The sequence below is a fragment of the Carassius carassius genome, chromosome 21 (assembly GCF_963082965.1).
Source record: "Carassius carassius chromosome 21, fCarCar2.1, whole genome shotgun sequence".
NCBI lineage: Eukaryota > Metazoa > Chordata > Actinopteri > Cypriniformes > Cyprinidae > Carassius > Carassius carassius.
Window position 1 is genome coordinate 33,067,722 of NC_081775.1, and position 12,779 is coordinate 33,080,500.

Genomic DNA, 12,779 nt, shown 5'->3' on the forward strand with positions numbered 1-12,779 from the left:
GTAACTTATTAATAAAGGGTCTTTATCATTCAACAGACTTTTCAGAGATTTTAACAATTTTGCATTGTCATATCCTCATCAAAAAATACCTGGAGTTGTGTTTTATTATGTGCTAGTAATCCTTTGTCGAACTCTTCTGCAATCAAAACACTGACCCATACGTACTCTAGCAAATTTCACAAGGAGATTTCAAATAAAGTTTTCACCATGGCCGTCCTTAGGGCTCCTAAAGTAGTTTAACATCCCGAAACAAAGCTTATTAAGGAATCTTTCAGAACATATTTTCACTAAGAATAAGAATAAAACAGAATAAAATTGTAGTACATTGCATTTTATACCTGGGAAACAGCTTCATAGCTTATGCTGAATCATTCGAATAAAGTGCCAATGGCATGAAACCTGAATGGAACTCACATTTTAAAGTAAAATCCATCAGAAAAAAAAAGTATTGAAAAAATATGAAAAAAATTGGACAGACAGAAAACTTGCTGTGTGAAAAAGATCAGTGCATTTCAAATACATTTAAACATTTACCTCTCTCATTCAGTCATAATTAGGCTGCAAGACTGAATTATGAACTTGTAAACGACAAACTGATCACAGAACATGTTTGTAAAGCTTTAAATATTAACTTGTTAAAAAGCAATGTTATCAGCTTTTACGACTAAACATTGCAAACAACATTGTACTGGAGTATCTGAAAATATAAAAGTCAATTCAGTAGTGCAAAGTTTACAGGTTACTCTTTTTTTTTTTTGAAGGCTCAAAGTAAAGTACTCCCACACTTTGGATGACTTCGTTCGATTAGTTTTATCTTCCGCTTTTTTCTTTTTCTTTCTTGAGCTTACTCCACTGCCGTCTGTCTCCACCATCCCGCTGAATGCTGCAGAGAACTGTTCGGGAAGCACGTGACATAAAACGAGGCCAGCTATTGGCTATTCGCTACTTCTCCTGCTGTACTGGCTGAGTAAAACCTGCGGTAGCTCATTACTGCCACACTGAGGTCACCACAGATTTAAAATATGCACGAAATGAGCCACTTATGGCAAATAAAAGTTATTTAGCAACTAATCGATGATTAAATTAGTTGACAACTATTTTAATAATCGATTTTAATCGATTAAATCGATTAGTTGTTTCAGCTCTACTGCAATTGGATCCTAGCGTGTCTGACTCCACATTACAGCTTTCAAAGCGACTTACAGTGTATTTAGGCTAACTTTTTTTTTTACCTAACATTACATATAAATATATAAAGTATGTTATATATTATTATGTAAAGTATATTATTAAAGACTATAATATAATACACTATTGTATTGTGTTATAATTAGTATATCCAAGTTGTCTGTCTGGAACGCAGCATTAGGTTAACGTCAATAAACGATAGTGTACTACAACTAAGTATAGTATCGCAATATTTTCCACGGCAATACTGTATTGATACACGGATGCCAAGTATCAATCTTTTAGTATACTATTTGGTAGAATAATAAAATCAATTTCTAGACAATCCACTAGACGGTGGTGTTGAGTTTTCTGGTGAGGTCAGCTGGGTCGCCTTCAGCATGCAGCAAGTTAGTAAAATAAAGATGACGCCATCGCAGAAAGTTATCAGGAAAGCCCCTTCTGCATTTAAATGTGGATGTATGGACTTGCTTTGGATTTGTAAACAAGGAGGGGATGTAGGTAGGTATGCACTGAATTTTCGGCATCCGCAAATTATCAAAGAGAAAACTGACCAAAAATGTGAGCAAAAAAGCTACATATAATAATAGTAATATTATTAAATAATAAAAGTGTGTGTGTGTGTGTTCACTGCTGTGTGTGTGCACTTTGGATGGGTTAAATGCAGAGCACAAACTCTGAGTATGGGTTACCATAATTGGCTGTATGTCATGTCACTCACTCACTAAATCAGCAGTGTCCAAGCCTGCTATGTATCAGTGTAGATTAATGTAATTTTAAGATGAGAACAAAACATGACAAAATATATTAACTTACAGAGCTCTTTTGCAGGTTTTGATGACCGCTGATAATCTAATGAGACACTTGTCTGATTTCTTGAATTTCTGAAGCTCAAACTCCTCCAGCTCCTCCTCTGATGTCAACAACACAAAGACCAAAGCAGACCACTGGGCAGGTGAAAGATCAGCAGATGAGAGACTTCCTTTGCTAAGGTGGGTCTGAATGTCTTTCACCAGAGTTTGGTCGTTCAGTTCATTCAGACAGTAGAACAGATTGATGGATCTCTCTGGAGACAGATTAGACTCTAATTTCTGCTTGATGTACTGAACTATTTCCTTTTTGCTCTGCTCATTTCTATTTTCCTGTGTCAACAGACCCTGTAAGAGTCTCTGATTGGACTGAAGTGACAAACCAAGGAGGAAGCGAAGAAAAAGATCCAGGTGTCCATTATCACTCTCTAGTGCCTTGTCCACTGCAGTCTTGAGCAAATCAATCATTGTTTTACTTTTATATTTCCATTTTGTAGACGCATGAACAAATATACTTTTCTTCTTCATGTCTAGAAACAGATGTGCATAAAGGGCTGCAATAAACTCTTGAATGCTCAAGTGAACGAAGCAGTACATGGTACCAAGAGTGATCCCTGTTTCCTCCTTAAAGATCTGGGTACACATGCCTGAGTACACTGATGCCTTATAGACGTCAATACCACAGGCTTCCAGATCTGTGTCATAGAAGATCACATTGTTTCTTTCCAGCTGATCAAATGCCAGTTTCCCCAGTGAAAAGATGGCATCTTTATCCCAGGAAACATCTGGTGTGTATTCTCCATCATACTTTCGTCTGCTCTGCTGGATCTGAAATCTGAGGAAGTGTGTGTACATTTGTGTCAGAGTCTTAGGAGTGTCTTCAGTATTTGACTCCTGCAGTGTTTTGGAGATATCATCAGCCTGATTGTTTTTCACAACATTATTTCTTTTCTCCTCTAAAATGTTCTGGAGAACAGTGGCTGAAATCCAGCAGAAGACTGGGATGTGGCACATGATAAAGAGACTCTTTGATTGTTTAACATGATCAATGATTTCTTTGGCCTGATTCTCATCCGTGAATCTTTTTCTGAAGTACTCCTCCTTTTGTGCATCATTGAATCCTCGTATCTCTGTCAGCCGGTCGATACAGTCAGGAGGAATCTTACTGGCAGCTGCTGGTCTGCTGGTGATCCAGATGAGAGCAGAAGGAAGCAGATTTCCCTTGATGAGGTTCGTCAGGAGAACATCCAGAGAGACTGGTGATGAAACATCAGACCATGTCTCATTGTCCTTAAAGTTTACAGGAAGACGACATTCATCCAATCCATCAAGAATGAACAAGACTTTGAATTGATTTCTTCTTGTAAGGTTCAGTCCTTTTGTCTCTGGGAAAAACTGTGTTATAAGGTCCATCAAACTTAGTTTTTCTTGCTCCTTTAAGTTCATCTCTCTAAATGGAAGAGGAAATATGAAGCTGATATCTTGATTTTCTTTTCCTTCGGCCCAATCCAGAACAAACTTCTGCACAGAGACTGATTTTCCGATGCCAGCAACTCCTTTTGTCAGTACAGTTCTGATCTGCTTGTCTTGTTCAGGTGCTTCAAACAAATGTTTGCACTCAACCTGTATCTCCTGTGATTCATGACGTCTGGAAGCAACTTCAATCTGTCTCATCTCATGTTCAGTATTGACCTGTTCACTACAACCCTGAGTGATATAGAGATCTGTGTAGATGTTCTTCAGAAGTGTAGAGTCTCCTTGCTTTGCAATTCCTTCAAACACACATTGATACTTCTTCTTTAGGCTACACTTTAGCTGATGAATGAAGATCAGTTCATCTAAACACAGAAATAAAAGATTGTTTAGTCTCTGGGTTTATGTTCAGAACAGAATGTGGAAGTCTAAAGGAATTATTATAATAATTATAAATAAAATTATTAATTGACAGCACTGGAGTCTCTTACCTTCTAGAGTATCAGCAGCTTCATCTTGCTTCATCTCTCTCAGGAAGTAGAGCGTGAGATCAAGAGCTGCTTCTTTCATACTGCATCTGTTCTCATTAAAGTCCTTCACAAAGTATCGCATGTCCTCTTTTTGTAATATTTTCTTAAACATGTCCAGTTCATTTCTTAGAAATGTGATTATTTTCTCCTCAAGATCCTATAAACAAAACACAGAGGCAAAAGAACAAAATTCAACCAAATCCACATTCATTTGGTCCAAAATATATGATCCATAATTAAAAATATTTGTAAAAGAAACATTGTCCAATAAACAATTTATTTGTTATAAGTATAATCATTAAATATTATTTTCACCTGGAAGATTCCTAGGAGTTGGTCTGTGAAATTCTTGTGTTTCCTGTTAATCTGAAAGTCTGAGTCTAATGTCTCATAATGCAGACTGTAAAAATGGTGAATAAAATTAAATGTGGTTAAGGCAATATATTAAACAAATCTCTTGCTACTGTTTTTTTATCAAACACAAAGAGCAAACTTCAGCTGTTAATGCTGCAGTTATAAGTTAATTCTGTTAAAGAGAAGGTTCTACTCAAGTACAAATGTAAGTTTTTCTGTCCTATAAGTAAAAAACTATTGACACTAATAACAGAAAGATGGAAATACATTCATGTTTCTATGGTGTATTTATGCCTCCTTGTTCTTGCTTGTGTAACTGTATTACTGGAAAGAAGCTCCAGACTGAGTTCATTAAAAAGCAAAGCAGATATTGTTCTTTGATTTATGGTTTTATTTCATTTCTATCACAGATATCCCAGTGGAGAAATTAGCTAGTGCCATAACACAAAACACATGAAATACCTTTCAGTAGGTGATGGGGTTTTCTCACTGAACTTCGGTGGTTCATCTTTTGAGCAGTCACTCTTCACAGACACAGAGCTGGACACATGTGAGCCTGATCTCACACTATTGACACAAAGAACAGAGTGGGAACAGTTTTAAAACTTTAATACAATCAATTTCATAAATTCAAAAAAGAAACCGCAATGTAAAAAAAAAAAGTCCCCTTCCATCACAGTAGAGTCCAAGCTCTCTTCTGTCACAGCAGTATCATCCTCATCTAACACACAAGCTTCATTTCTACCATTGTGCCACATTCAGCTTCATTCTCCTCAGTCTCAGTCGTCTCACTTCTCTCCCCTTCTTCATTTATATCTTCTCTTCTCTATATCTTCAACACTCTCACATCCTTTCATTATTTACAGCTTCAGCATCATTCACTTTCTCAGCACAGACACTTCTGATGTGTGTTTTAATCTCTACAAGCAAGAGTTGATCTTTACTGAAAGCTGGAACACACGTCTTCTGACTTCATCATATCTACAGATTACACACCAGGGCTCTCATTTATAAATGTTGCGTGCACACAAAATAGGCACAGAAATTGCGTACAGATTTTTTTAACGCACATATTGGGATTTATAGAAAATAAAATTGGCATAAATATATACACACCGTACAAACATTATAAACCAGGCGTACAAACTCTTTTTCATGGAGTGAGAAAATTAATGAAGTAAACAATGACTTTAAACTCTGTTTTCATGTCGATATACACATTTGCATGAAATATAAGGATGGCTGAAGCGAAACAGTCGTTCCGAAGCTTTGCGAGATCCCGAAGCGCAGATGTGTCGAAACACTGATCCGAAGCGTGATTCGAAACACCCATGTCACGTGACTATGACCAAACGAAGCCTCGAAGTGTTTCACTAATTGTTTCATCAGGTGTGGTCCGCCGAATCAGCGTTTGATTGGAACGGTCGGGAACAGACCACACAATCGCACATCTGTATAAAAGTGAAATAAACGCATTTTGACCTCGTGGGTTTTTGTGAGAGGAGTTTGACTTTGAGATAGCGGATTTTTGGTGATATAGTGACAGTGCGATTTGATTAGTTATAGGCAATTTAGACTTACATTTAAATTTACACAACACATTGACTGAGAGGCTAGAGACAGACAGAGTATACATATAGTGACACATTAATAGATACATAGATATAAATATATATAGACAGCTAGATTAATAGATAGATACATATATAATATATAGATACATATCTAGATACATAGATCGATTCATATATAGATAGATAGATTTGGATAGATAGATAAAATGGAAGCTCCCCAGAAGAGATGCCGTACATCTGTTTCCATTTAGAAACCCCAAATAAAGTGAGATGTGTGTATTGTGATCGGCAGCTAGCCTACTGCAACAATACATCATCCATGATGCGCCATTTGAGGAGCACTCATCCTGTCATTTTGCAGGGTGCAGAGGATGGCATTCCCCCTGTACCTAGGCCTGCTACTGACACTGCTGGGCCATCTAAGCAAGGTATGCATTGTTTGGGATATAATTATAATTGAAATATAATTACAACCTTTTGGGACACTGTTTATAAAGTTTATAAGTTATATAAAGCACTGATTATAAACACTGGAAGGTTTCCAAATAATGAACCAGTAGGCTATACTTTTAATAGATGTGCACTAATTGAAGCTGTATTTTTCCAATGTATTTGTCTGAAAGTATGTTTTGTCTTCTCTTTTAAAAGTCAGACAGAGGGAATTGGATGAGGCTCTTATAAACATGGTGGTGAAGGATCTGCAGCCCTTCACCATCGTGGACGATGAGGGATTCAGGGCATTTGTGAACAAGCTTGATCCAAGCTATGTCCTCCCATCCCGGAAGGTGCTTAAAATAATGGTCAGCGAAAAGTACAACAAAGCCAAGGAGAAGACAATGGAGGACCTACAAAAGGCCGAATTAGTTAGCCTTACAGCTGACATGTGGTCCTCCATTAATATGGATGGATATCTTGGTGTGACTTGCCATTACATAACACCAGAGGCAAAAATGGCAACTGTTGTACTGGGTGTAAGGAGGTTTTACCAAACCCACACAGCCCAGCATCTCATGGAGGCTAAAGCCTTGCTAATGGCTGAGTGGGGAATAACCTCCAAAGTTCAGTGCATGGTGACTGACAATGCATCTAACATGATCCTAAGTGCCCAGCTACTCCACCTTCGCCATGTCCCATGTTTTGCTCATACTTTAAATTTGATTGTGAAAAAGGCACTAGATCAAACCCCAGTCATCAATGAAATACGCCAGAAGGCCAGAAAGATAGTTGGGTTGTTCAGATCCAGCTGCAAAGCAAAGGACAAGCTTGTGGAGATGCAGAGCTTGATGGGAAGACCAACTCTGAAACTGATACAGGAGGTTGACACGAGATGGAACAGCACATTTGACATGCTACAGCGCTTGTATGACCAACGTGAACCAGTGGCTACTGCACTTTCCAACTTAAACAATGATACTGCTCCCCTGACAAGTATTGATTATGACATTATTGAACAATCATTGTCAATACTGCAACCATTTTCCTGTGACATGTTATTTTTATTAAAGCAAGGAGTGCTATAGGTGCTCAATAATTAATCTTTAAACTAAACTACAGAGTCAGATCACATGTTATGAGAAATATTTTAGTGAGAACAATGATGGATGATGTGCACTTACTTCTATATTATGGTGGACACTGCTGGATTACATGTACGCACAATCTTCCCCTGACTGGGATTTATAAAGAGATGTTTGTACAGGTTCTGGCGTGCGCATGGTTTTATAAATCTGAAAACTTTTGGGCGTATGCAAAATCTAGATTTTGTGCCTACATAAAAATTTAGGATGAAATCTACGGAAAGTTTTATAAATGAGACCCTAGGGCTGTGCAGTGTTACATATATTGAACATGCTATGAAAAAAAACACCAGTCTGTGCGATGAATAAATATACCACAGTAGCAATGCATGCATGGGTTTGAGCCGGTTTACAAACCTGTTATCCAGCAAAGTGAACATTTAATGAGGTGTTTTCTACAAATTCATTTCATCACTCAAGTGTAACCATTTTTGGTCAAATTGTGGATCCTTACAAACAGACACAACGAACTTGGTGTTCTTTATAATATTTGTCAAATAAAGAAAAAGGTTTATCTGAAAACCTTAGTGACAGTTCAGATTCTGTTGGTTCAGATTTGGAAATTCACTGAATATTATCTCTCATAACATCATAAAGACACATTACACATTGATGCGATTTTTTATTAATTTGAAATGAAAGAATGAAAGAGATTAAAGTGAAGAAACTGAATTCAAACAGTATCTTTCTGGAGCTAAAAATATAAACAATGTTCTGACTGCTATACATAATATTTATTGCTGTAGTATTAGTACCTGTTTTATTAATGCAATGATGTGCATGATCACAGACGGACTTGTTATATGAGGAAAAATTAAAGTTGTGTTAAATAATTACAGATCTGTCTCCAGAGTCAAATCACTGAGATTCCTTCTGAAATTAGTTTGGGGATTATCTAACCTTAATATTATATTTAAAGGCCTATCCATAATATTTGAGTCATTCAATGCTATGGATCAAAGAGCGCTCCTGTATAGACATAAAATAAAAGACTGGATTCAGGCTAACATTTTCTCCTAACATGTGTTCCCTGGGAATCGAGCCCACAACCTTGCTCTGCTAACACAATGCTCTACCACTTGAGCCACAAGTGAAATTATTACTGATTTTAGTTCATTTAACACTTTACAGCGAGAGATACTTCAGTTTGCAATGATTATTTTGACTCGCTTAAGTTACCATATTATTTACATTTTCTATCCACTAAATGTGCAACCTGAAACTAAAGTGTAAAACATTTTAATTCTGGGGTTGTACAGGATTTAAATATTCCTGTATATTAGACATTTAACAAGTTTCAAGCTGTTTTTAACCCGAGACAATCTAAACACGTTTAGAGGAAGTTCTGCTTTGTTTTTCAAATCATTTGACATGACAACAGTGAGAGAAAACACTGCTTGTAGAGAAGTGTTGTTGTTTTCTGTGAAAGCAGACTCAGTGTTACCTCTGTTTCTGTGAGAGACTCATCTTTCCTCTCTTCTCTGACATACTGCAGATGAACAGCTCAACACTGAGATCTTTGTGTCTCTGAAGACGATCAGATGCTCATCATGACCTGGACATGACAATCAGATCAAGATCATGAGAGTTCAGAGGAACAAATGATGAAGAAAATAACTAGTGCTGAATCTCTGAGTTATCAAGCAATCAATATACAAATAAAATATGATGCAAATATACTGCCATGTAATAATCTCTTCAGATCACTCACAACACACCTCTTTATTTACTTACACATTACTATCAGTAATAAGTTACTATATATTAAGCTTCGGATCATTAAAAAGTTTAAAAGAAGATTTGTTTTGCTCGTGTTTATAGAGCTGTCTGTCCAGAAGAACAGGTTTGGTTGGACCACAAAATACTTTCGGTCTCATGTCTTAAAATACAAAAATTCACTTTTAGAATAATTCGGACTGCAAGTCTATATTTTTTTACAGATATTTTTAAAGACTTGTAAAAATGTTTTAACATTCATCATCTTTAAACGGGTTGTTTTATTAATATCTCTCTGTTTCTCGGTGGTTTGTTTCTTCGGTGACAGACAGGTATAAGTTATAACTGAACAAATCCCGCTTCATCCAGCTCTGAAATGCGTTCATCATTCTCCTAAATAAGTGTAATGGTGAAAGTATTCAGACTTACTTGCAGTAGTTCAGACGATCTTGTGCTGCAGGAACAGAATCCAGAAGTCTTTCAAACACTTCCGGTTTGTGATCGCTGTTAAACACCTGTGCGATCTTCACGATTGATGTTTGTCACCTGACACGACTTCATCTTGGAGAAAATCAAAGTCCAGTTAACAACAGATCTCGTGCATCAGCGCCACCAACTGGACAGGAATGTGAAGCACAAACACACCTGCTTTCTCCTTCTTCTTCCTTCTAACAGCAGATCCCAAACTAAAACAGTGCACTAGCGCCACCTGCTGTTTCTTCACATTCTCCCTCTCAATCTGCTCCATTCACCTCCTTCTGATACATTTGACTACTCTGAAGGGTTAATGAATAATGACAGACAAACCATATCAAATAATCCAAACCAAACATATCAATCTGAAAGATAATGATTATTATATAACAGAATCATATACAGTCCTGGTTTTATTTTCATTTCTTTCATTACATTTCTTTCATTACAGCAATAGTCTATGAATTCAGATTGAATGATTTATTCAGTTATTCTGTAGGTTATGTCCAGTTATTTCCATCTTATTTTCTGAATTGATCATCTCTGGTTGCTGTGATGTAGATATGTGTGCTTTTAGACCGAGACATTTCTGGATCTGATGAAGAGAAACCCCAGGAACACAGAAGAAAGATCTTGTTTGAGACTCGAATCTCAATCATTAGACTGTAAAAAGTGTGAGAGATGAGAGAGATCGACCTTTATCTGTTCTCACATGGACAGATATGCAATGAGTACGGCAGAAATTTAGGCAGCACCTCACCATTGTGAAGCAGAATATTACAATTTGACCCAAACATGATTGTCCCGTGACGTGACAGCACTGGCTAGAGTAATTAGTTCATTTACAACCTTCCTTACAAATGGGTGCATAGTACTTAACTTACTGTTATTTTTATTATAAATATGATTTACTCTTACAGTTACGTGATGCATTTCTGCTCTTCAAAAGTTACCTTGTTGTATGATTTATGTCTTTTGAGTTCACCCTTCAGATTAGACGATAGATCTGTAGTGTTACTTGTTTAGGATTCAAAATGTTATTTGCTTTTAATTTATGTCATTATGTCCTTTTTTTTTTGTCTCTGCAACAAATAACGCTGAAATAAAGGCTGATTTTGTTTCACCATTTGCTGTCGTGTCTGCAGTCTCGATCTAAAGAGATTTTAACAATTTTGCATTGTCATATCCTCATCAAAAAATACCTGGAGTTGTGTTTTATTATGTGCTAGTAATCCTTTGTCGAACTCTTCTGCAATCAAAACACTGACCCATACGTACTCTAGCAAATTTCACAAGGAGATTTCAAATAAAGTTTTCACCATGGCCGTCCTTAGGGCTCCTAAAGTAGTTTAACATCCCGAAACAAAGCTTATTAAGGAATCTTTCAGAACATATTTTCACTAAGAATAAGAATAAAACAGAATAAAATTGTAGTACATTGCATTTTATACCTGGGAAACAGCTTCATAGCTTATGCTGTGAAATTGTAAACAATCATTCGAATAAAGTGCCAATGGCATGAAACCTGAATGGAACTCACATTTTAAAGTAAAATCCATCAGAAAAAAAAAGTATTGAAAAAATATGAAAAAAATTGGACAGACAAAAAACTTGCTGTGTGAAAAAGATCAGTGCATTTCAAATACATTTAAACATTTACCTCTCTCATTCAGTCATAATTAGGCTGCAAGACTGAATTATGAACTGGTAAACGACAAACTGATCACAGAACATGTTTGTAAAGCTTTAAATGTTAACTGTTAAAAAGCAATGTTATCAGCTTTTACGACTAAACATTTGCAAACAACATTGTAATCTGAAAATATAAAAGTCAATTCAGTAGTGCAAAGTTTACAGGTTACTCTTTTTTTTTTTTTTGAAGGCTCAAAGTAAAGTACTCCCACACTTTGGATGACTTCGTTCGATTAGTTTTATCTTCCGCTTTTTTCTTTTTCTTTCTCGAGCTTACTCCACTGCCGTCTGTCTCCACCATCCCGCTGAATGCTGCAGAGAACTGTTCGGGAAGCACGTGACATAAAACGAGGCCAGCTATTGGCTATTCACTACTTCTCCTGCTGTACTGGCTGAGTAAAACCTGCGGTGGCTCATTACTGCCGCACTGAGGTCACCACAGATTTAAAATATGCACGAAATGAGCCACTTATGGCAAATAAAAGTTATTTAGCAACTAATCGATGATTAAATTAGTTGACAACTATTTTAATAATCGATTTTAATCGATTAGTTGTTTCAGCTCTACTGCAATTGGGTCCTAGCGTGTCTGACTCCACATTACAGCTTTCAAAGCGACTTACAGTGTATTTAGGCTAACTTTTTTTTTTACCTAACATTACATATAAATATATAAAGTATGTTATATATTATTATGTAAAGTATATTATTAAAGACTATAATATAATACACTATTGTATTGTTATAATTAGTATATCCAAGTTGTCTGTCTGGAACGCAGCATTAGGTTAACGTCAATAAACAATAGTTTACTACAGTTAAGTATAGTATCGCAATATTTTCCACGGCAATACTGTATTGATACACGGATGCCAAGTATCAATCTTTTAGTATACTATTTGGTAGAATAATAAAATCAATTTCTAGACAATCCACTAGACGGTTGTGTTGAGTTTTCTGGTGAGGTCAGCTGGGTCGCCTTCAGCATGCAGCAAGTTAGTAAAATAAAGATGACGCCATCGCAGAAAGTTATCAGGAAAGCCCCTTCTGCATTTAAATGCGGATGTATGGACTTGCTTTGGATTTGTAAACAAGGAGGGGATGTAGGTAGGTATGCACTGAATTTTCGGCATCCGCAAATTATCAAAGAGAAAACTGACCAAAAATGTGAGCAAAAAAGCTACATATAATAATAGTAATATTATTAAATAATAAAAGTGTGTGTGTGTGTGTGTTCACTGCTGTGTGTGTGCACTTTGGATGGGTTAAATGCAGAGCACAAACTCTGAGTATGGGTTACCATAATTGGCTGTATGTCATGTCACTCACTCACTAAATGTAATTTTATTAATAAGATTCGGGAGGAGCGCGTCAGATACTTAGCCTAACCAA

General features: G+C 36.5%; 1 protein-coding gene across 1 annotated transcript in view; it reads right to left on the reverse strand.

The window, feature by feature from the left end:
• The window catches only part of LOC132097319 (NACHT, LRR and PYD domains-containing protein 12-like), a 116,165-nt gene extending 112,170 nt beyond the window's left edge, over nucleotides 1-3,995 (reverse strand). The window contains exons 1-2 of the mRNA XM_059502942.1: nucleotides 3,962-3,995; nucleotides 2,005-3,835 (exon numbers count right to left, since the gene is read on the reverse strand). Of these exons, the coding sequence (XP_059358925.1) occupies nucleotides 2,005-3,835; nucleotides 3,962-3,995 (1,865 nt within the window). The remainder of the gene's footprint in view (nucleotides 1-2,004; nucleotides 3,836-3,961) is intronic.
• Nucleotides 3,996-12,779: the final 8,784 nt, after the last annotated feature.